The sequence below is a fragment of the Pagrus pagrus genome (genome assembly GCF_965226575.1).
Source record: "Pagrus pagrus genome assembly, chromosome: 14".
Classification (NCBI taxonomy): Eukaryota; Metazoa; Chordata; class Actinopteri; order Spariformes; family Sparidae; genus Pagrus; species Pagrus pagrus.
The window spans coordinates 11,758,072-11,781,673 of NC_140198.1; the positions used below are offsets into that span (position 1 = coordinate 11,758,072).

Below are 23,602 nucleotides of genomic sequence, written 5' to 3' on the forward strand. Positions count from 1 at the left end.
GCTGACATGCAGTCTTTACTCTGCTCAGTTTGGGAGGCAGGTTGATGAGAAAGGAAGAAGGAAGGTAAAATCATTAGAAAAGCGTGCACTGGCATCAAGAGGCTAGTGTACAGATAAATCCAGTGTTTGCTTGCATGAGTTATCAAAAAATACCTGTGGGTTTGGGGTGCATGAGCATCAATGGCAGCTCCGCCGTGACATCACTGCAGAGAAAACAAACCAACCAATCAGAATAGCACAGGCGATCGGTGGTCACTGCTAATTGGCTGTACGGGAAGCGATATGAACTAAAATAAACCCCACTCACCTGGATGTGAGGCCGCCCAGCAGGCTGCATGAAGACAAGAGGAACATGAGTTTTATTTCGTTTCAGGACTTATAAGGGATTTATTACCCATTACCTAACGCTTACAAGGAGATTAGTTGATTTCATTCTTTTAAACAACACTTAGTTGAGTTTCTCTTTGCTTAAAATGCCTAAACAGGAGCACACGCTTACCCTCCTCCGGCCACCATGAGGTTAATCTTAATTTTGTAGGAAACCAGGATTCCCAGCACATCTTTTTCTAAACCCTCCCGCAACCTGTGGAAAAGAGGAATGACAAGAAGTTGAGGGTTTGATCAGAAGGTTTATTTATTAAGAAGAACCTATAAGACATTATGGACATGCAGGAGAAGCTCCCGTGAATGTAAAGCTTCCATGCGGCGCATGCATTGAACTCACATAGTGGTGGAGGCCAAGTTAGTGTCCTCGTCCTTCAGTCGCCCGTCCAGCGCCAGCCCTCTTTTCTCCTTGTTCTCAGATAGCAGAGGTGTGATGGACAGAGTGTTCTCGTAGGTGCTGCTTGGATCCACTGTCTCTCTGTGGGGGATAAAACACAAACAAACATATACGTAAACATAATCATACGGTGCGTGCTTGTGTTTTGCTTGATTCTTGATATTTGCTGCGGTTCTGGACTTCCTGCCGACGCACCCGAACTCTTGGGTAAGAACAGACTTGGTGTATTTGTCCGCGCTGTAGAGGACGATGTCTGTGGTTTGTTCCACTGTGAGAGATTGAGACAAAACATAATTATCTTGTGCTCTCAGTAGCAGTCATGTTAAATCTATATAAAAAAGTATTTAGAGGTGCCCACCGGTGATTTTGAATTTCTTGACTGTTTTGTTGCTCTCGTTGTTGATTTTGATTTTCAGTGGGATTGCTTCGCCGTGCAAATAGAGCTGTAGTCAAAAATGAGACCGGTTAGAGGTGGTATAGTCAGGATTGCGGGGAAATGTAGTAAATGTTTTAAATAATAAGGTTACTGTACATCTTTCTCCATCACAGCTTCTAGATGAACAGGCTTGTCGGACATCATGAAGCTTTTGCAGATTTCAGCCTTGGGACCGGCGCCCACCTGAGAGGGAGCGTACTGGATTTTGCGAATGATAAGGCGAGCAGTGTCCCTGTCAGGTGAGAATGAGACAGAGGAGGGAAGAAGAGATGGATGAAGAGGAAGATAGAGTTAGTCAGGCTGAATAGTAAGACGAACTGTTGTAAATTATGAAAAGCACGCTCACTTCTTTTCAATCTTCTCGTCTGGGTTGCACTTGTCGTTGGCGAGGTAAGTTTTGACCTCAAAGTCGACGCCACAAGCCTGAAAATAAAACAGGTGTGACAATCAACAAAGGGATCGATTACTTACATCCACAGTAAGTGTTTAGAGAGAGGTGAATGGTGTTGGCAGAATAGCAGGAGGTTTACCTTGCCCTTGTCGTCTGGTCCAGGCTGCAGAGACACTGAGCATGGCAGATCTTTGGGAATCTAAAGAGACACGGAAGAACATTTACAGCTAAACATAAGAGTTGTTTTCGTCTGTTTACTCACAAAGTAAAGCGGATTTTAAGTGATTGTATTCAAACCAGCAGCAAAGAGCCCATTTGTGGCTTCAAATATTCATAAGAATCACACTTTTCATGTGAATTTGAGGACAGCATTTTGCTTTGTATGCTCTACGCAGATTATGTCATGGTTTTGTTTTTTTGTTTGTTATTTCCTGTTTTATTTTGTAGTTGTGTCTTGTTGTCACTCTGTACTTCCTGCTCACATTCCCAGTGTGCTGTTCCCCTCCTGTGCTGCTGTGCTCCTGTGCTCCTCCCCAGTCTTTTTCCCTGTAGTTTTTTCCTTTCCTTTGCTTGTCTTTTGTTATATGACATAATATGACATTGTGTGTAGACCCCAATTTTGAGCTACTTAATATTCAGTACCAACCTAATACTAAACATTTAGTATATTAAGGAAAAACAAGAAGCTTCTTGTGAAAACTTCGACGGTCTGAGGTCTTAAACCCTTTAAAATAACATCTGAACATGTTATCATACCTCAAAAGCGAAAGGAAATGTGTCGTCTCCAGCCTTCTTCAGTAGGGTGTCATGCATGGGGGACAGGGTGGGCTTGTGGCTCTCGGGGTAGATCTGGACCTGCTGGACCCAGATGTCCTTCCTGAAGCACAGGCCCAACACATCCAGGTCGTCACTACCGTAACGGAAGGCACATGCCAGCTGCACAAACACTGTCAACGCACAAAAATTCATTATTATATAACTGCGATCTCTAACGATGCCAAATGACTTGCTTTTGGAGGGTGATTCACTGTGATGTTACCTTTCCTGCCGTTGAAATCCTTTTTGTCCAGCTTTACAACACCATCTGTGAATGTAACAGTGCAGACAACATTAGATTTATCAGCCTGACTGTACACACACACGCACACACACACACACACACACACACTGAAGAAGGAACGTACCAACTTGATCCACGCCGGAAATGTGGTCCACATAGTCTCTCTTCCCCAGGTAGAGGGTCAGCTGTCAGAGAGAAGGGAGGAAAGACAGTTGAGTGTTTCGGACCCTGTTGAGTCTATTTTCAAGGTAATTTCTCTCATTAGTATCTTTAAAAAAAAAAACTGCACAATTTTAAAAATAAGAGAAGAAATCCAGACAAATCAACAAATGTAGACTCACCCCTCCATTTCCACTGGTCTTCTTGAAAACCCTGTGAACAAAGGAAGAGAAACGCCATTTTAAGACTATTGATCAGCTCTTATTTCATCAGTTACAACGCCTTACATTAAGAAAACTGACACGTCCAACACGTCTCTTTCCAGAAATCATGACCTGGTTGCTCAAGATAATCCAAAGACCTTGTTGCAAGTAGTTTTATGAAGGAACTAAAGGAAAGATGCATATTTTTGGTTGTGAACTGTCCCTTTAAGTAAAAAGAAACATTAAAGTACCAAAAAGCACAGTGTAGGAGAAAAAACTAGAAGAAAACCTCAAAGTACTTTACTACTTTGTACTTAAGCACAGTACTTTAGTAAATGTACTTAGTTACATCCCATCACCGTGTTACATATGTGCAAAAATGCATGTTCAAACATGAATGTATGTATATGTGGACATGCATGTTTAAATAATAACAATAACTGCAAATACATGTAAATACAATAGGTATTAGTGGCTGTATTGAAATATCACTACTGTAGCATTATTTATTTGTTGGTTCATCTTTGATATTATTAATCTGAATCTGCAAAGTAACTTGTAACTAAAGCTTTAAATGTAGTGGAGTACAAAGTCCAGAAAGTAACATAACATGGAGATACTTCAGTAAAGTACATCAGTGCCTGAGTAAATGTAATTTTTGCTTTCTTCCATCTCTACAACACAAGATGACAATAATCTGATATATGAAAAGCTAAATTTACATCAGATTTGTAGCAGTAGAGCGAACACAGTAAGTAGCTTGACGCCCTAAATAAAAGTACACCCACTGGCAGAGTTACTGTCTGGATTAACCAGATAAAATAATGATTATAGTTTTAGACTCTGAAAGTAAAGTCGTTCCTTTGCAGGCAGCAGAAGGCCCAGTAATCCCTTATTCCCTTTTATCCAGTTAGGAACAGCTAAGTGTGGAGCAGCTTTACCGCATTCTGCCCGGATTGAGAGGCTGGCCCAGGTGAGGGAGTTACAAATGGTGTGGCACGTTTCCCAAACAGCTTATTACCTGCGTTACCGTCTGAGGGCACATTTTAACCAGTGCATCAACTGACAAATCCTCCACAAACATCGGGTTTATGCTTTGCAACACCAAGTGATTACAGGTTTTAATGACGGTTTTTATGTATAAATATAAATATAAGGATATAGAGAAAACAAAAAAGGAAAATGACACTTACTTTGCCATCTCTGGAGGATCTTTAGGAGTTTTCTGTTGGGTGAAAAGAAAAACGGAGTGACTTTGGGTAATGAGAAGGTCAAAGCATCAGTCAGATGTTGTGACTTAGACATTGATCCTCCACCAACTGTCAGCTCAGCCGGAGTGATGTTTTGTTTCGGAGGAACTGGAGGTTAATCTTTTGTGATGAGATTAGACCATCAGCGGAGGGGCTCCTGAGCCAAATCTGTTCTGCTTTATTCTATAAACCTAACTCCAAACTCCGGGTCAAACTTATAGGACGAACACACACACAAAACGATTATGTCACAATATGTTCCCCTCAAGCGGAGCAGTGCCAAAGCTATTCAAGGATGGTTAAATGGATAAAAGCCATTCAGTTACCTGGACTTAATGAGACACTAAGTCCAAACAGTAGCCCTCTATAGCTCTTTAATGAGGATTATTACAGAAAGGTCAAGAGAGCGGTACGCATCTCTTGAGAGAGTTTAAAATCAAATAAAGTGCCAGGAGTCAGGCATCATTCGCTGTCCTGCCACTGCTTGGTCTTACTCACTTGTGACATTTACAAAATATTAACTGGGAAAAATGGAGTCCGTACGTGTGAATGAAACTGGAACAAGGTTTAGTAAATCTTTCAAATGTTCACGTCATTAACAGCATTACAGAATTAGGTGTCTGGGTACTGAAGCAGTTCATGTAACACTGAACAAGTTAGGGTCCTTATTCTAAACTCATGGATAACTGAAATACTTTTTTTCCTACACTATAAAACTAAAAAATATATTGTAAGAAGACTATAAATGTGAACATCAGATGTAATTTAAAGTAAATGTGTAAGATCTTGCATCCTTATAATAAAGTATAAAAAAATACATCACACCTAAAACACTGACTTTAAATATTTCAACACATATCGGAATAACATTTTCATCTAGGTTAATTTCAAAAAGGTCGCGCTCAGTATAATTTTTCTAACATTATGCTAACGTAGAAGTTCCCCTTAGCTTCGTGTCATGTTGGCAACATTTAACAACATTTAATCAGATTAAATTCGATAAATTAAGTTGTTTCATTTGACTAACTGGATATGTTGCCCTTTACACTTGTGTGAGGTCAACCTTTAGTTATTCTCTTCTCATCATGCTGACAAAGTCAAAGGAGAATGAGTATAGATTATAGTTTAAAGATTTAATCTGGGTTGAATTGAGGAGGATGGTGAGCCAACTGTGTTTCAGGACCACGGAGAGGTACAGCGCAGGTGCATTCCTCAATGCTGATTGGCTAATTGTTTTGACATATAACAGTAAAATTTCATAAACATTTTTTGGATTCTTGTGACCACCTTGCTGAAACTGTCAAGTACTGTAATGTTTAAATGTTGATTTTTCCCTCTGACCTGTTGTATTTTACAGTTAACACAATGTTCAGTTATCACTATTGCTCAGTTTAGGACAGGTAATGGTGGTTTATGCTACAGATAATCGATCAAACAGGAGATTTGATGCAATATCTCTCCACAAACTCTTCTGTTTCTTTATGATTAGCCTTCTTTATTACTTAAACTAATGTCTAAACTCTGGGAGATTAGCACGTTTGCCTGCTAACCTAACATTAACCATTCAGCCTGGTTTAATCTACAGCAGCCTTGCTTTGAATCCTTATAGCCAGCCTAATGCATGCATCACACATCTTTCTCATACGCATTTATCTGTTGTTTGAATTCTTCACAACTCCCACTCTCACGAAGTGTCCTGTGAAAGCACCATGTAATGAAGTTAGGATGACTTCCAGCACAACCAAGTGTAGTCTTTAAAGTTTAGGCCCATGTAGTTTTTCCTGAGCAGTGTATCATATTAAATCTTTCTCCAAGTGAAACTTCATGCAACAGCTGTATTTCATCACTGGCATCATCACAAAATTCATCCATCCATCCATCCATGAAGATGAAGACGTCTTACCTCCTTCAGCTGTCTGGAAGCTCAGCAGAGTGTGTCAGGGTGAGTGGAGAGTGAAGCCTGCAGAAGATGATGTCCCTTTTTATACACCCAGCCCCTCTCTGTGCATCATTCAGGCTTAACAGGCTCATTATTCTTGCCGTTGCCTGCTTCGAAATCCAGTTAAGCAATCAGCGGATCGCTTTTTTGGGACTACAAAGGGTTTAATAATACCCGCCAGTTAAATCACCGGCCTACAAACACACAGTCGCCACATGGCTGTGGTAGTAGTAGGCTGATAATCCCATCTGTACCTCCACAAACTGAGCTGTCACGTCTCTTTTGATTCTAAATAAATCATGAATCAGAAAGTTTAGGCTTTTTCCAAATCAGGGTCCATTTTATCTGAGAGGGATTATTGTGATTTCTATTGTTTAAAAAGTCCCAGATGTGTCACAATGTGAGGTCAGCTGCCCTGTATGTCGGGGTTGTGTTTAATAATAGGCTTTAGAGCAGCTATTAATAGTCTGATCTAAAAGTGAGCTGCACCTGTTTAAAACAAGAAGCCATGCTGTTTGTAACTGAGCGTCTAAAGGATCTTTCTTCATTGATTATAACGTTTGCAGCGTTGCTCACGACCAATTACTGATTGACATTTTTCTTGAGGGAACAAACGATATGTGACAGACAATTATATTATGAAATCAGGAGTAAAATCAATGGTGTAAGATTTTTAGATCTTTGTGGAGCGGTGTGGAGATTCTCAGTAGTCCCGTCTGTCTGATCTCAACAGATTAAGGACTCCTAGTCCCTTTACAGCGTGGATGATGGGAGCATTGGCGGCAACATTGGAATAAGCTGTCTTATTCAACGATGTCTCCGTAAGGTAGAGATTAAGCTGAATCTCCAGAATGATTCCCTTCTGACCTTTGAAACTCTTCCACAAGTCCATAATACACTGTCTGGCCAAAAAAAGTCACCACCTGGATTTAAGTAAGCAAATTGGTAAGAGCCTTCCACTGGATAAATACTGCAGGGATAAATATTTTACAGCTGGCAACAAGTTAATTAACCCTAACTGATGCAGTGAGTAGCTTCTCATTTCTTAAACAACAACGTATCTGTGGTCATGGAAAAGATGTTAAATTATCTGCCTGGATCAAGCAAAGAAAACAACTAAGGAGATTGGGTCAAAAACTGTCCAACACATTATTTAAACCTGGAAGGATGGTGGTGAACCTTCATCTTGAATGATCGTGATCAGAGATCACTTAAATGTTGCTGAAATCAAATCATAGAAAATCAACAGTAGAACTCATAGCTGTTAAATAGTGAAAGTAAGAGCTTTTCCACTCACACAATGCAAAGATAACTCAAGGGATTAGCACTAAACAGCTGTGTAGCCTTAAAAAACCAAGTATCAGTGAGGCTAATTAAGGAAAAAAAGGCTTTCAATTTGCTAGGGAGCATAAAGATTGGACTCTGGAGCGATGGAGAAAGGTCATGCGGTCTGATGAGTCCAGTAATGTAAGTGTAGAAGTGTTTTTTTTTAGTTTTTGTTTTATTTACCTTGAAATATGGCCTGAATTCCCTCCAAATGCCTGTTTTTTTAGTTGTTGATCATCAGGCATTTTAATGATGGCAATTTGTCCGATTCTCTACGTTTACACTGCCGAACAGCAGTCCATCAGTGTGAAAGTGTTCTCTAAAGTCTTAAACTATAACAATACATCATGATTAATATATATCTTTTCATTATATATTATAGTATTAATCTGAATTGGCAAAGTAACTAGTAACTACAGTCGTCAGGTAGGCGTAGTGGAGTAAAAGTGGGTTTTGACTGATAAAGACCACTGGATAATATTTTTTGGGAAGATAATTCAATAAAATGTTGTTATTATTATTAGAATATGGAGAATTGAACTAAAGGCCTTAACTGGAGTCCAGCCAAGGTCAGCCCCACAGAGTGAGGGGTCACTGTGTTATAACATCTGTGGCTTAGCCGAGGTGTTAGTCCACTCAAATCAAACAGTCTCATACAGACGCTGTGCAGGTGAAGTGTTATGTGAGAGCTTTATCCGTGCACAGGTTGTTTGATGCAATGGAAATTTAAAGCTGGTTGTATAAAACTTTCTGAATAAACTGTCTTGACCCACTGGTGACCTGCACGGGCGAGTTAAAATAACACATATGCAGCAGGCTCAGGTTTTATCTAAACAGGTCACATTGCGTCCAAACTAATCACTGTTTCATCTGCTTTGCTTCTAGGAAGAGAAGTCTTCTCTGGCTCTCTGCCTCTTGGCCAACAACATCAACACAACGTGACAATGTGATTCCCTCACAGGAGGATATCCCCGCCGATCACATGACAACAAGTCACATGCATTTGTATGCAAACAAAAACAGAGAGATGGAGAGAGAGACAGATTGTTTTGTATTTTGGACTTTGGAGTCACATATTAGATATAAAACATTTTCTGAAAATATTCATGTGGTATGTAAATCTCAATCTCACCAAAATATTAGATACATATAGACAGAATTAAATCATAATGGTGGCAGTACATGTACAAAACCCACTGACTTGGCTGCATTCGTTTGATTTGGCTGAAACTGGTATTATGGAAGAAACAGCGTGGGTTGTTTGGACAGAGTTTGGTTAAAGAAGAGAGAGAAAATTAATATATCTAAAGGTTGAAATGCAAATTATTGACATGAATATGAATTTAATTCCTTTGTCTCTCATTCTTTGCTGAATCTCTCCAACACGACCTTCTTTAACCACACTGATAAAAACCTCCACTCCTCCAGTAACTGTGGTTCTTTGTCAATATAACAAATAGTATATAGATGTGAAACAAATATCATGCAAGCACTTGGTCACCAAAGCCCAAGTTGGCACCGTTCTCATGTAGTCTGCTGAGAGGTTTTATTCAGGTGGCTGAGTCTTATTAAGACCAAACACTTGAGGCCAAATGCACTGATATTGATGTGAAGCGTCTCATGTCGAGAGTCAGCGAAAGGGCACAGCCAAGCATCATTAATCATTCATGTGTGAGGACAGAATGAGATGCAAACCAGTAAGATGAAGAGCACATGACATGAAGCTCGGTGAGTATCAATGTACACAGACAGAACAGACGTCTTTGTCAGAAAAGAAGAACTGCAACTATTAATATTCAGATAATTGATTAATCGGTTTGAGTCATTTTGTAAAGAAAGTTAAGACAAATTCACTGATTCCAGCTTCTTAAATGTGATGTTTTCTGGTTTCTTTACTCGTCTGTGACAGTAAATCTAATATCTTTGGACATTTTCTGACAGTTTAAGACCAAAATCAATAAAAATATCAATTAATTACCTAAAATAATGACAGATTAAAGGGGCACTATGTAGTTTTGAAAAAGAAATTCAGACATTGCTTGTATGTGTTACTGTGACTGTGAACAGTATTTTGTTTCTATGTGTGACACCTCTGATGAACTGGTGACCTGTCCGGGTTTACCAGTGTCAGGTGGGATCTGCTGCAGCCCCACACAACCCTGCACAGGATAATCTGTTACGGATAGCGGATGAAGGTTGCTGTTGTCGTTGCTATTTAGTGTTACAGGGGCTTCAAAACCAAGTTTTCAGGGGATTTAATCAAGTCAGAAAACCTGGTTTCAAGAAATTCTAGTCCAGCACAGGTGTACTGGTCTCTAAGCGTGCTAATGAAGCTGTGTGATGTGTCTGTATTTAATGGGATGGTGGAGGAGATATGTGTTTGGAAAAGTTGGAATATCATGGAAAAGTTATTTTTTTCCCCCATGATTTAATTCAAAAAGTGAAACTTTCATATATTCTAGATTCATTACACATAAAGTGAAATATTTCAAATATTTCTAAACAGGTCACATTGCGTCCAAACTAATCACTGTTTCATCTGCTTTGCTATTCACTTCCTGGGAGTCTTCTCTGGCTCTCTGCCTTTTGATTCAACAACATAAACACAACCTGACAATGTGATTCCCTCTCAGGAGGATATCCCCGCTGATCACATGACAAAAAGTCACATGCATCAGCTCATGGAAATCAAAGATCGAGTATCTCAAAATATTAGAATATTACATAAGACCAATCAAAAACAGGATTTATAATACAGAAATGTCGACCTTCTGAAAAGTATGGTCATGTATGCACTCAATACTTGGTCAGAGCTCCTTTTGCACAAATTACTGCATCAATAGCCTACTTGGTGTGACATGGAGGCGATCAGCGACCTGGAATATATGAAAGTTTCACTTCACTGAATTAAATCATGGAAACAATTGATCTTTTCCATGATATTCAAATTTTTTGAGATGCACCTGTGTGTACAGCAAACTTTTACTCCACAGGCTTCCTAACACGTGGCTGCTGTTCATGCCTGTAGTCCAGAGCAGGTTCACATCTCCTGAGTTTAAAGCGCCATCTAGAGGTTTTCCAGTGGAAATGGAGCCTTTCTCTCTCTCTCTCTCTCCTCTTTATATCCCAGCAGCACTGCACAGAAAGTGAATGCTTCTATGTCGTGATGAAAAAAAAGAGACAATAAATAAATAAATAAATAAAAAATGTTTTTTTTTTCAGGGTGAATTAAAAAAAATAAGGTGCATAAATAATAAATACATTTTTGCATGGATACATAATCCAATCATCCTTTAGTGAAGAATGTGGACTCTATATTAAGATGCTTATTAACTGTAGCGCGTGCAAACTTGTTTTGGCTTTGACGTCAGGTGAGTGCACGCACCGTCATCGCTCCACAGCCAGCAGGAGAGGTGCGCACTCAGCGCGCCGCTCGGCCCGCCCGGACACTGCAGTGTAGGTTACGGTGCCATCGCTGCGGCTGCTCGCTCCCGACACCACGTCCCGCTGCAGACTTGCCTGGCCCGGGGAGAAACACGGGCAGAGGGGAAAGCGCTGAGAGCCATGGCCGAGTCCAACCCGCTGTGGGGGTTCCCCCGTCTGCGCCGGGCCGCGGTAAGGAGGTGGGGAGGTGGGGAGGCTTGAAACGGGGCGGAGAGGATACTGCAGCAGAGAGAGACGAGATGTTCTGTGAGACAGTTCAGTACTGCGACACAGAGGTCGGGATGTGCTCCGAGTACTGTGCAAACTGCATTAGACATTCAAGATGCCTCTCGGTCAAGATTCCGATGGCTGTGCAGTGTTGGGAGTGTGTGCAGGGGGCCGGGACAGGCCAATGACAAACGTTTTGTGTGTGTGGATGTGTGTGTGTGTGTGTGTGTTTGTTTGTTTGGGCTGCAACTGCAGGTGCAGAACAACAAGAGGATGCATGTATCATCACTCTGCAGTCTGTTACTGTGGAGCGTCTCCAACTTGTGCAGCTTTATGTAACAGATTTGGGAATATGTGTCACATACTTGATGCCCACAGATCTAACTGCAGCTGTGGGTTGCAGAGAAATCGTTCAGTAACGTCCATCATGGCTGCTACTGTACATGAGGCTCATCCTGAGGGCTTGGGTCACCTTTTACCTAATAGGGTCAGTTTTTTTCATTAAAAGGGCAACTGTAGGCGAGCAGAGTCTGGGTTAATGATTACAACGCACCTGACCACAGGAAGCTGTTTCCTCTGCAAGTGTCAGAGAAAGTAAAACCCTCTGGCCTCGTTTCTGGAGGAGAGAGAAAAGCCTTTTGCTTGTTTTATCGGAGTAAAGTTTCCCTGAAGAGGTTAACATGAAGTGTAAAAGTCTTTGGATCTGTGCAAACACTGTTGAGAAACTGTTGGATGGACAGCAGAGGTGAGACGAGCAGGTGAGGACCACATTTGTTGAAGCACTTGATTAGCAGCCTGCTCAGTGGAGTTGTGGAAACCACTTCTCTTAACTGGAGGCAATAAAACAACACTGCTGGGTTTCCATCCTTGTGCCACTGGACTCAAAGAGTATACAGACTTGTGTGTTTCAGTGATTATTTGCCGCATCATCTTGTTGAAAGTATGCTAATCAGAGAAATCGTCCGCTGAAGGAAAAACACAGACAGACAGAAATAAACAGGAACAGAATAAAAAGAGCTGCAACTATTAATATTTTGGATAGTTGATTCATCGGTATGAGTCACTTTGTAGAGAAGAAAAAGAAAATTCACTGATTACAGCTTCTTAAATGTGAATATTTTGTGGTTTCTTTACTCCTCTATGTTCAGAAAACAGAATTTCTTTAGGTTGTGGACAAAACAAGACATTTTCTACCATTTTCTGACATTTTAAGATAAAAAAATAGCGATTAATCACATGCAATAATGACAGATTAAAGGGGCACTATGTAGTTTTGAGAAAGAAATTCAGACTCGCAATTTTAATATGTACAATGTTAATGAGGTAATAATACAAACTGAGAAATTTGTATTTATAAATTAAATTATTTTCTCCATAACTGAATAAACAAGCTGTTCTCAGAGGAAAATAAGGTCCCCAGAACACTGTTTGTTTATATGTGGCGGACCCTGCCAGCTGTATACCTTCAAAGTAAAACAGTATGAAAGTGTGTTGTCCTTTAAGGTCAGTTTGTTTATTTAGTTTATTCAGTCCAAAAAATTAAGAGCGTTTGTTTATTTAGTTTGTTTAGACATTAAAAAAATGAGTGCACCTTTAAATTAATCACCAACTGTGCAGAAAATCATTTGTCAGTTTGTCATTTTTCAAAGAAAAAAAAGACAAAATTATCTGATTTCAGCTTCTTAAATGAGCACATTTGAAACACTGATTGCCATTTTCTACCATTTTCTGACACTAATTGATTAATTAAATCAGACACTGGAGCCAGAATCCACATAGAAATAATTACAGCGCTGTGTTTGCACAGAGGAGGCAAAGTGAGGAAAGAGCGGAGTCAGTCGGAGGAGCTGACAGTCAGACCTGCTGAGACTTCCCAGACTGACACAGAGAGATGCTGATGCTGTGTTGATCGCTGCTCGACTGCACGACAAACAACACTCAGCTGTCCACAGTTCTGACTGACTGCCCCTAATCCACAAACCTCCTCAGCTTACCACACTGTTTGTGTCCATAAATCATTCCTCTAAATAAATTCATGAGTCCTCAGTCCTAAATCCTCAGCAGTCAGAGCAGGTTTAAATTGCTGCCTCATATTGATCTGCAGGGTGTGACTTTATGCATTTTTAAACACAATCACCTCTCCTTCTCCTTCTCCTTCCTGTCTGCTGTGCCAAGACCACAATTTACTTGTGTCTTCGTTTCTGATAATATTACCAAGCTGACATGAGATAACACAATTCTTCCTCTTTCAGACGTCATTTCCCGGCAATCTGCATCTGGTCCTGGTGCTCCGCCCCACCGGCTTGTTAAGCAACACCCCCAGTCCGTCTTCAAGCACCGACCTGGGCTTCCGCTTCAGCCAGGATGACTTCCTGCTAAAGATGCCGGTGAGAGAGGGTTCAAAACTGAGTATGAAAACATATAGAAAATATAAATTCTCTCTTCTCTTCTCTTCAAACAAGCTGAATCATCAGGTTTCAGGAAGTAGCTGATGTAGATGCCTTGTGTCTGTGTGTTTGTAGGTGGTGATGCTGCGTTCGGTCGGTGACCTTCTGCGCTACATCGATGAAAACCACCTGACATCAGACTTCACTGCGAAAGTGGAATACTGCCAAAGCGACTGGATCGTCCTCCGCACGGTAAACACTTCTCATGTGTGTCTGAAGATGAAACCAGGTTAAAGCTATGTTCCCACAAGCTGCGCACTTTCCACTGGTGTTTGGATCTGAAGTAATCCAGTGCAAGAATGAAACTAACAACTTAGAAATACTAGACAGCAGCAGACAGGAGCATTGTGGCATTATAAGAAGTCTCTCTAGATGTTGTTACCCAGGCCTCCTTACAGGCCTTGTTCTTCTTGTATTTAAAGATATAGTATGTAGAAATTCTGCATTTAGATATAAAAAAAACAAAAAATGACTAGGCCTTTGTTATATATCCCAAATTTTTCCAACAAGGTTCAAACCCAGAGAAATCCACAACTTTACTCAAGTAACGGAGCGTTTAATTTTTTTGCCTCTACTTTGGCGACAAAGTGAAATTAAAAACTCAAAACATGACCTCGTGTGTAAATTTGTGCCTGAGCCACGTCAGATAGATTTTCATCCGCAGTGGTGGTTGTTTAGTGGCGTAGGCGAAGTGATCATTTGTGTTTATTTGGGTTACTCGCGCAGTGTTTATCTGCCCCCCAGATTACCTCACTGTACATTAGCTGCAAGCTAACATTAGCAAAAACAGCACACATCAATGCAGATCTCTCCAGATACTCTTGAAAGTTACTTTCACAAAGTAATGTACATCTCCGCTCCACTTCCAGTGGGGGTCACCTCAGCCGATCGCTGCTGCAGTCGGGCTGATAAACAGGAGTGAAGATTAATAAAACGTAATCACTGAGCTCTCCTCCTGTCAGTAAACGTCTCTGGATCAGAGCAGAATCCAGTGTGTCTCTGGTGTTCAGTCTCCAGAAGGTCTGGCTTTGCACCTGAATCTCTCGCAGCTCTTCCCCCCTCCACACAAAACGCAAAATGTCTTTTGTTTTGAAAAGGCTGAAAGCGGAAAAGGTTACATGTTGTACTTGGCTACTAAGGTGATAAATTCCTGTTTGTGTTGATGTGTCTTTCTTTTGTATGGTTGTCTCCAGGCCATCGAGACCTTTGCTGTGACAGTGAAGGAGATCGCCCAGCTGCTTCAGGGCTTCGGATCAGAGCTGTCTGAGATCGAACTTCCAGACGAAGCCAGTGCCATCGAGTTCCTGCTGCACTCACACACACACCGATACCGACAGATGAAGGTTGCCGCTGGATCTTCTCTCCCTCCCCCCGTCACTCTCAATCTCTGTTTCTCAGTTTTTTGTCTTCAATTTCTGTTTTTTCTGTTGTTTCAGGACAATATCCGTAATGTTTTGAAGGAAGGACGCCTGCTGCTGTCGAACTTGGAAACTGTCAAGGCCTCTAAGAGAGACATAGAGGAGGAGAGGGAGATAAGGGCAGACATGGACACTGTTCAGAGGTGCTCTAAGAAAAAGACATATTCCCAGTTTGACACTAACATCTTACTAAACCTTCACTCAAACAGGGAGCTTGTGTGAACACCTGTGTGTCCTGTGTGTTTTAGACTCCTGGCTCAGCTCAGGGACATGGAGGAGGCGTTTGATGGCTTCTTTGAGAAACACCACCTCAAGCTGCAGCAGTACCTCCAGCTGCTGCAGTATGAAATGAATTTCCAGCAGGTGGGACGATTGCTGTCAGCCTTTGTCTTTCCTTATATTATCCCTGACCTATGTTACACTGCTGCGATGATTAACCGTCTGTGGGTGTTTGCGTGTAGATGGAGGAGGTGCTGGAGAGGCTCATGGACCAGGAGAAGGACATCGGCTTGGTGGGGACGACGGTGGTTCAGACAGAACAACTGTTGAGAGACCTGGAGATGCTCGACAAGCGTGCTGAGGTCACAAAGCCACACAACACGCACACAATTACAGTTTAAGATGTGGTTTAAGGGAAAAAAAACAAAAACATTGATAATGTGATGTTTTGTGTCTGATGAAGGTCAGATTTTACAGCATTTTAAACATCTCTATATCATTATATATATAATTATGATACCCGGGGGTTAAATTGGGCCGGGGTTGTCTGAGGCTCAGCCAATCAAAATGGTCATGGTGGCACTGCTTCTGTCCTCTGCTGTCTGTCAATGTCAGAGTTTGTCGCACCCACTCACAGGGACTTCATGGTGCATTCAAGTGCACCTCGTAAACTCAGAAATCTATACTCCAAAGGTTGTTTAAATCAGGAAAGTGTCTATTTTTTTTCTCTCATTACTTTCTTGTTATTTCTCTCCAGCATTTTTAGCAATTAAGTGCTAAAATCACAACAATATTCATTTCTACATGAAGAACGTGTGTGTCTGTGCTCCAGGAGGAGATGGCTCGTGCCCAGGTGGTGATCCTGCATGGTCACCAGCTGGCCGCCAACCACCACTACGCCCTGGCGCTCATCGTCCAGCGCTGCAACGAGCTGCGACACTACTGTGACGTCATCACTAACGGCATACGCACCAAGCGGGCCTCGCTCACTCGAGCGCTGGACCTGCTGCTTCGCCTCGAAGGGGTAAAAATTTTGACACACACAGTCAAAGACGCAACGGAAAGTCATTAATTGTTGTCGCTGCCCTGTATTTTTAATTAATACGTTTCAGCACAAACAACAAGTAGTTTAAGTTAAGTTTTGCATGCGTGTTTTGATATTAAACAAATTGCTTTGACAGACAAGGGTAAAGGTATAATTGTTAAATTTCCTCAAACTAACTCTTTTCAAATGTAGAACTTTATGTATAATAATGTGCTTTAAAACATGTGTTTTCTTGTGTTTGTGTGTGCAGGCCCTTCGCTGGTGTGACGAGGGCGCCTATCTCCTTGCGAGTCAGATGGTGGACAGGTTCCAAACCAGAGAGGGGGCTCAGGAGGCGCTGCAGCGCCTCAGCTATCACCAGGAGAGGGCGCCGTCCGCACTGAAAAACTGCCAGGACATGCTGAGCCTGGAGTTTGAAGCCATGCTCACCCCACAGCTGCAGGTAACCCTCCGCCACTGATGCAAACACACAGACAACCTGCATCTCAACTCACACTTTCTCGTCTTTCGTCCTAGTCCCAAATCTCCATGGTAACAGAGAAGCTGAGCTCGATGCAGTCCATGATCAGAAACAGAGAGATGTGTCTGAAGAAGCTGGCGGATATTCAGGTCAGACCAGTTCAACTGGTGGCCCCAAGACCCGAACCCGACCAGACCTCGCAGCGCTGCAAGTCACCCCTCTTCTCCCCCAAACATGGTACGACCCGCTCTGAATCAGATTTCAGAGATTTTTCTGCAACAGTACTTGTCAAAGTGGGGGGCGGGCCTCCCCAGGGCTGCTCCAAACATGCTCAGTGGAGGCTCAGTGAATGAAAGTATAAAAATATTACATTAGTCATTACATAATTTATCATGAGAGATCAGATAGAATAACATAAACGTGTTTGATTTGGAGAGGCAGATCAGAGATACAGTCATTTGGGGGGAATTAAACTGTTTTTCCCACCATTTGCTCAGAGTCAGAAGCTGATAAATGCCTGAGGACTTTGTGTAGTCTGAGGCTTTATAAATAACAGCTTCAAACTCCATCCACCATCCACCATGTGTCTTGTAACAGGGTGAATGGTGTCTCTGTCTCTTGTTCCTGCACTATGTAACTTCAGTGAGAGGGTAGGATCACAGCGTTACATACATGTACTTTAAGATACAACTCATAACATTGTTATAACATAATGAGTTTTGCTTGTAGTGCATCTGACAAATTGTTACAGACCTGGGATTTGTGTTTACGACAGTTACTGTGGGGGGCGCCAAATCCCACAAAATGCCAGTTTGTACAGTTTTGAATGCAGCACTTTTTTCTTTTCAGATAAGATAATATGAGATAAGATAAGATAAGACAAAGTATCAAGTAGAAAACAGTACAAGCACAAATTGAAATAGGATAGATACAGAGAGTGGAGTATCTTCACAGTGTGGTATTAGGGCTTTTACTTAAGGATCTGAATGCTTCGTCCACCACTGTTCTCTTCACAGGTGTTGACTTTAACGTCCTGAACTCCAAGTTCTCCTTCGACCTGCTTCCTGGAAAGAGAACCGCGAGGAGGAACAACAGCCAACGCAAGGTGTGTGTGTGTGTGTGTGTGTGTGTGTGTGTGTGTGTGTTTCAGCCACAGTAGTCGCCTCTCTGCAGGGATGGCACTGCTGGTCGGTCCAGACTGAAATATATCTGAACAACTTTTGATGGATTACCATGAAATTTTGTACAGACTTTCACATTCCCCTCAAGATTAATTTGTGATAACTTTTTTCATCCAGCTCATCAGGTCAGAATTCAACTTTGTCCACCGCTGTGGTACTTTGGTTCTATAGGGAAATAAGTAATGTGGGAACTTGGATTCAAAGTATTGTGTTTATACTGCCATATATATATTAATATTAGTTGAGTTGCGTGTGTGAGAGTGTATTGTCCTCTACAATGTTTTTTTACAATGTTATTATTTGTTTTGTGGGATTATCGATTGTTGTTTCAGCTAAAAAAAACGTATTTCTTTAAAATTTGTAGTGATTGAAATATTTCAGAACTCTGAGCTGAGATACTTGTTTCATGTGTGTATTGTCAGATCGAGGTCATGCATGATTTCCAAGGAAACCGCAGCTGCCTGTACGGCGCCACCACCGACACCGATTCAGAGGCAGAAGACAATCCAGAGCAGGTGACACGGTACGCCACCTTTCACCTGTCACACATGATCCTTGACCTAAAGATTTACCTGTGACTCTTGCACTGTTTGTGTATTTCACATTGTAGGATTATATATTATAATTGTATCATATAGGAGCCGAGGTCACAGTGTGCACAGTGGTGTCTTTTCTTCTGCTTTGCATTCAGTTTTTGTCTCTTTTTCTCTCATTCACACTCATTCTAGCCATGTTATGAAGGAACTGATCGCTACAGAGCGGATCTATGTGGACGAGCTGCTCTCTGTCCTTCTGGTGGGTTTATTTTGGATTATTTTTATGACGTTTTGCTCTTATTAGTTTACAGGGTAGAATAACAGAGGGTGCTGGCAGAGGGAAGAAGTAGAAATACGACATAAGGTCCCACAATGTCGTACAAACACATTTTCCTCTCCTCTCCTCTCCTCTCCTCTCCTCTCCTCTCCTCTCCTCTCCTCTCCTCAGGGCTACAGGGCGGAAATGGAGGACCCGTCCATGTCTAATCTTCTTCCTTCAGCTCTACGCAGCCAGAAGGACGTTCTGTTTGGTAACATGCCAGAGATTTACCAGTTTCACAGCAGGCAAGACTCTCTCTCTCTCTCTCTCTCTCTCTCTCACACACACACACACACACACACACACACACACACACTGAGACCACAAGCTGTCACAGACCTGTCTCCCCCTCTTTGCACGCCAAGCCAATTTCCTCTCATTTTCCTCTTGGATTCCTCCTTCAGGATCTTCCTCCAGGATCTGCAGAGTTGCCTGGAGACACCGGAGAGGGTGGGGGCTTGCTTCTTGCAACGGGTGAGGAAACACGAGGAGAAACATGCCAACTTCATGTGAAGTGATGTCACGTGAAGCATCTAAGTGTGTATTTGTTCGTGTGTGAGCAGAAAGAGAAGTTCCAGGTGTACGAGCGCTACTGCCAAAACAAGCCACGCTCTGAGTTGCTATGGAGACAGTGCTCTGATTCGCCCTTCTTTCAGGTAGTTACATCCTGTGTATTTAATGGTCCACTCTCATGTTGAGTCATTTGGATTAGTGTTGAGAAAGGAGGCATAATCCTGAGATTTTTCCCTGTCAAGCTGTTTTTTTTTTGTCTTGTTTTGTCAGAATTATGGTTTTTCAATTATCATTTGTGCGCTTCAGTGAAATCTGTCTGCGATGAATCTCTCTGTCTCTCTCCAGGAGTGCCAGAAGAAGCTGGACCACAAACTGGGTCTGGACTCCTACCTCCTGAAACCAGTCCAGCGCCTCGCCAAGTACCAGCTGCTACTCAAGGTTCTGTTCGTCTGAGCCAGTCAGTCAGTCATGGAGAGGCCTGCAGAGATGCAGCTCGCACAGTGACATGCATGTCTGAAAGATTTAGTTCTCAAGCGGCGTCATCAAGGCAAAATGTTAAATCTAAATCTTTTTTTGTGCATAATGATTGGTTGCAATAAATAGCATTAATCTTTGAAAGAAAATGTTGTACAGATAAGTGAAGAGGCAATTAAAACAATCTGAAACAAATACACAACACCGAAACCAGTTAAATTAAACACATGAAACCAGAACAATTACAGATATCAAAACTGTACCAGAACCCTCATCTGACCCACATACTGCGTTGGGCGATTGGTTCTTTGTGCATGTAGCCATGTAATAGCCTGCTTTTGGCTCAGATCTGGCAAAGAGGAGCGGATCGCCCAAGTGCCATCATTTCATGTGGTATGTGGGCCGGATGAGTGTCTGACACAGTTTTGCTGTCTGGGAATAAGCCCAGAAAATCAGGAAATGTACCTTTTTGTAAAACCCTTTTTTATTTTTATGTTTGTTTGTTTTTTCTTTTATTTATTTATTTATTTTTTCTCTAAGATTTTGGTATCGGAAGTGTTTGGTTTCAGTTTGTAGTCTGTTTGTAGTCTGAGTAGTATGATCAGTCACGAGAGGTGCAACTCATTGGCCAGAGTTAATTCATTAATTACATTAGATTACGTGTAGATATCTGTTTATAGAGATGAACCATAATGTTGTGTCATGCTCATGTTCGAGTCTCAATTTGCTAATCGTGACTGTAAAAATGAGAGAGGAGGTCTTGGCCTGGGTAGCCCTATTTAATGCTCCACCATAAGCCCTGAAACACTGGCTGTTTGTGTACCGGGCACTATATTGGGTTTTGTTTAGACAATTATAATGTTTGATTTAGATTAATAAATGAACAAGGGGATGCTGGCACAGAGACCCAGACCAAGCCGCAGGTAGAGACAGACACAGATTGACAAGATTAACCAAACAAAACTGATTTGTACACTCAGACGTTCATGCAGGACGACATCAGGGCAGACTAGACGAGATAAAACACTGACCTGTCGACCTGTGTGTCTGTCCTGGTTCAGGAGCTGTTGAAACACTGCACGGAGGAGCGATACCGCTGTGAACTCCAGGAGGCTGTGGACTCCATGCTGGAGCTGCTCAAGTCTGTCAACGACTCCATGCATCAGATAGCCATCACTGGATATCAGGTACCAGCCAGTCCAATCAATAAAGAAGATGGAGTGGACGATCATGTCACAAGACACCAGACTGATGACACGTCATTATGTGTTAATATAAAATGATCCATCACTTAGTCTGCCCGGCTCTGACTGCTATACAGTTAGTGACGACACTGTCTGGGTCAACTAAGGGCATGGAGGTTTTTAATCCAGCCTGTTTATGATTTTCTCATTTCACGTTATTGTATTTCATTTTTCTATTACCTCAGGTATAAATTGGCAGCTGTTGAATGAAACTCAACAGTTTAACGTCCTGGAGAAAAAGTTGGTTAAGTTGGTAGTGACTGTGCTGCCATTAAACTGAAGCAAATTATATAAAATGTCACTCAATTAGGCGTTTTTTGGTTCGGTCTGTTCAGAAAATAGAGCTGCACCGATCAATTGATTCATCGATGAATGGGTTTGAATAATTTCTTCAAGAAAAACAAGTCAAAATTCTCTGATTCCAGCTTCCTAAATGTGAACATTTTCTGGTTTCTTTACTCGTCTGTGACAATAAACAGAACATCTTTTGGGTTGTGAACAAAACAAGAAATCTGAGGATTTCATTTTGGTCTTTGGGGACTGCTGATCAACATTTTTCACCGTTTTCTGACATTTTATAGACCAAACAACAAATCGATTTAGCAAGAAAAAACTCTCAGGATGAATTGACAATTAAACTAACCATGTATTGCAGCTGTAAACACCTCAGAGTGGTGTAGTTTTGAATTGCACACCAACGCTTCTGGATGAAGGACAGAGAATTATATTAATAGATAACGTATTTGTGATTGTATCTTTTGTCGAACTGGGATTGATGAAGTTCTCACTCACTGGCGCAGTTAATCTATGCCGCCGTCTGTCCGTCCCAGGGTGACCTCAGCCAGCTGGGCCGCGTGGTGATGCAGGGAGGCTTCAGTGTGTGGATCAGCCATAAGAGGGCAGCGGTGCGAATGAAGGAGCTGGCCAGGTTCAAGCCCATGCAGAGACACCTCTTCCTCTACGACCACGCCCTGCTCTTCTGCAAGCGGCGAGACGAGGACACCCCCGACAGGACGCCCTTCTACAGCTTCAAATCCTGCCTCAGAGTAACAATATATACTACTCCACTGCAGTTACTACAACTACTACTAGCTGCTGTTGATCAGGCTTAAGTGGTTAGGGTTAGGGTTAGTAAGGATGACGTGTTGCTGTGAAATGTAATGACCTTTTCTTCTCTTTCTGTAGATGAGTGCAGTGGGAATCACAGAAAATGTGAAAGGAGATATAAAGAAATTTGAAATCTGGTACAGTGGCAGAGAAGTAGTCTACATAGTCCAGGTATTGATGTTTTTATCTGTATTTCCTTTTTCTCTTCGACATTGCACAGGGTTTTAGTGTCTCTACCTTCAGCTCGTTCCCTCACACACCTTTTCTTGTGTAATGGTCCGTGCTGTGTCTCGTCCAGGCTCCCACACTGGAGATCAAAGTCGCCTGGCTGACAGAGCTTCGAAAAATTCTCACCAACCAGCTGAAACTGCGACAAGGTTTTTATCACTCCTGTTGTTAATTTGCTGCATCTGTGTCGACTTCCTTCCTTGAAGTGCCTGATTTTATTGTGTTTAAGCTGGATTCAACTCTGATTTGTTTATATGAAGAGGCAATACAGAACTGCTGATACGTTATTTTACCTCTTTCATGGTCACTTTATGCTCTTTAGTTAGAATCCAGTTGTCTTTTTGGATCATTTACCCGTCGTATGTCTGTGTCCTCTGTCTCTTCTCCTTTTCTCAGATGAGACTCCTTCTCTCCCGCTCTCGGACAACCTCCTCTCTGACAGGTGAATTTCTCTGCATGTCCACATTACGTCCTGATGTGGGTCAACTCACTTTTAATCTTGTCTCAGTTCAGAAATTGATTTAAAACTTGATACACTGAGAAAAAGGGTCTGTCACCAAGACGGAACTTCAATTTCTGAAGCGATTCAGTATTAAATAACCCCTCATTTCACCCACATCTTGTTATTTTCACAACAAAGCATCACGATTGTTGTCTGTTTGTGTGATTTATTAGCATATTTGTCATTAGCCTTGAGAACTGGGATTCATGACCACCTCCAGCTTTAATGCCGTCTGTGGCCACTGAATCTACTGTAAAGATCAAACTTCTGCACCGTCCGCTAGTTACCTACATTCACCTGGCTTCTCCAGTGAGTAACAGTCTCCGACATTGAGAAACGCTGTACTAACGTCTTGTCAGGCTGCTTAAACAGTCCTTAAGTGAGTTGTGTTTATTGACTCCGGGGTTAAGCGAGCGTTTAAAGATCACACGGTGAGTAAATGGGCACAAAGATGAGTCGAGTCAACATGTGAGATGTTTCTAACAGAAGACTTTTGACAGAAGAAGTAAAAGTGTCACTCAACAATTCCCTTTCATGTCACGCACCTGGAGAATTTTGTCTCGCTGTGTGAGTAGGTTGTCAATTTAGCGGCTGGGGGATAGCACCTGGTTACCATGGAGACAGCTATGCTTCTTTCACTGAAGCTTAAATTAAAAACCCTGCGTTGATTTTCAATTTCTACCGAGGAGACCACGAATGAGGCTTAAGTCGGT

At 41.8% G+C, this 23,602-nt stretch overlaps 2 protein-coding genes across 3 annotated transcripts in view; one reads left to right on the forward strand and one right to left on the reverse strand.

Moving 5' to 3' along the window:
• arr3a (arrestin 3a, retinal (X-arrestin)) lies at positions 1–11,017 on the reverse strand. The gene is made up of 16 exons (XM_084373946.1): positions 10,931–11,017; positions 4,224–4,255; positions 3,010–3,040; positions 2,793–2,853; positions 2,648–2,692; positions 2,365–2,555; positions 1,748–1,807; positions 1,564–1,640; positions 1,314–1,449; positions 1,140–1,224; positions 977–1,049; positions 725–862; positions 500–583; positions 308–331; positions 154–203; positions 1–20 (listed from the first exon to the last, which is right to left on the reverse strand). The coding sequence occupies exons 1-16, from the start codon at positions 10,934–10,936 to the stop codon at positions 16–18; spliced, it is 1,098 nt and encodes a 365-aa protein (XP_084230072.1). The 5' UTR covers positions 10,937–11,017; the 3' UTR covers positions 1–15.
• Positions 10,982–23,602, forward strand: part of mcf2b (MCF.2 cell line derived transforming sequence b) — a 19,626-nt gene continuing 7,005 nt past the window's right edge. The window contains exons 1-22 of one of the 2 annotated variants that reach the window (XM_084373944.1): positions 10,982–11,160; positions 13,449–13,583; positions 13,719–13,835; positions 14,837–14,986; positions 15,080–15,204; positions 15,310–15,424; positions 15,523–15,642; positions 16,113–16,304; positions 16,576–16,767; positions 16,842–17,022; positions 17,802–17,890; positions 18,389–18,489; positions 18,695–18,761; positions 18,951–19,066; positions 19,226–19,295; positions 19,385–19,477; positions 19,680–19,772; positions 20,870–20,995; positions 21,883–22,098; positions 22,238–22,330; positions 22,458–22,536; positions 22,784–22,829. In XM_084373944.1, coding sequence (XP_084230070.1) covers positions 11,110–11,160; positions 13,449–13,583; positions 13,719–13,835; positions 14,837–14,986; positions 15,080–15,204; positions 15,310–15,424; positions 15,523–15,642; positions 16,113–16,304; positions 16,576–16,767; positions 16,842–17,022; positions 17,802–17,890; positions 18,389–18,489; positions 18,695–18,761; positions 18,951–19,066; positions 19,226–19,295; positions 19,385–19,477; positions 19,680–19,772; positions 20,870–20,995; positions 21,883–22,098; positions 22,238–22,330; positions 22,458–22,536; positions 22,784–22,829 — 2,567 coding nt within the window. In that variant the 5' untranslated portion in view covers positions 10,982–11,109. The remainder of the gene's footprint in view (positions 11,161–13,448; positions 13,584–13,718; positions 13,836–14,836; positions 14,987–15,079; positions 15,205–15,309; positions 15,425–15,522; positions 15,643–16,112; positions 16,305–16,575; positions 16,768–16,841; positions 17,023–17,801; positions 17,891–18,388; positions 18,490–18,694; positions 18,762–18,950; positions 19,067–19,225; positions 19,296–19,384; positions 19,478–19,679; positions 19,773–20,869; positions 20,996–21,882; positions 22,099–22,237; positions 22,331–22,457; positions 22,537–22,783; positions 22,830–23,602) is intronic. The other variant, XM_084373945.1, reaches the window with a different exon arrangement.

What these genes read in the sequence shown, in the direction of transcription:
- arr3a (XM_084373946.1), bottom strand. An exon ending in CATTTCCTTTCGCTTTTGAG is followed by an intron (nt 1,808 to 2,364) that starts GTATGATAACAT and finishes GTGTCTCTTTAG; the next exon opens with ATTCCCAAAGATCTGCCATG. An exon ending in AAGCTGTGATGGAGAAAGAT is followed by an intron (nt 1,225 to 1,313) that starts GTACAGTAACCT and finishes TTTTGACTACAG; the next exon opens with CTCTATTTGCACGGCGAAGC.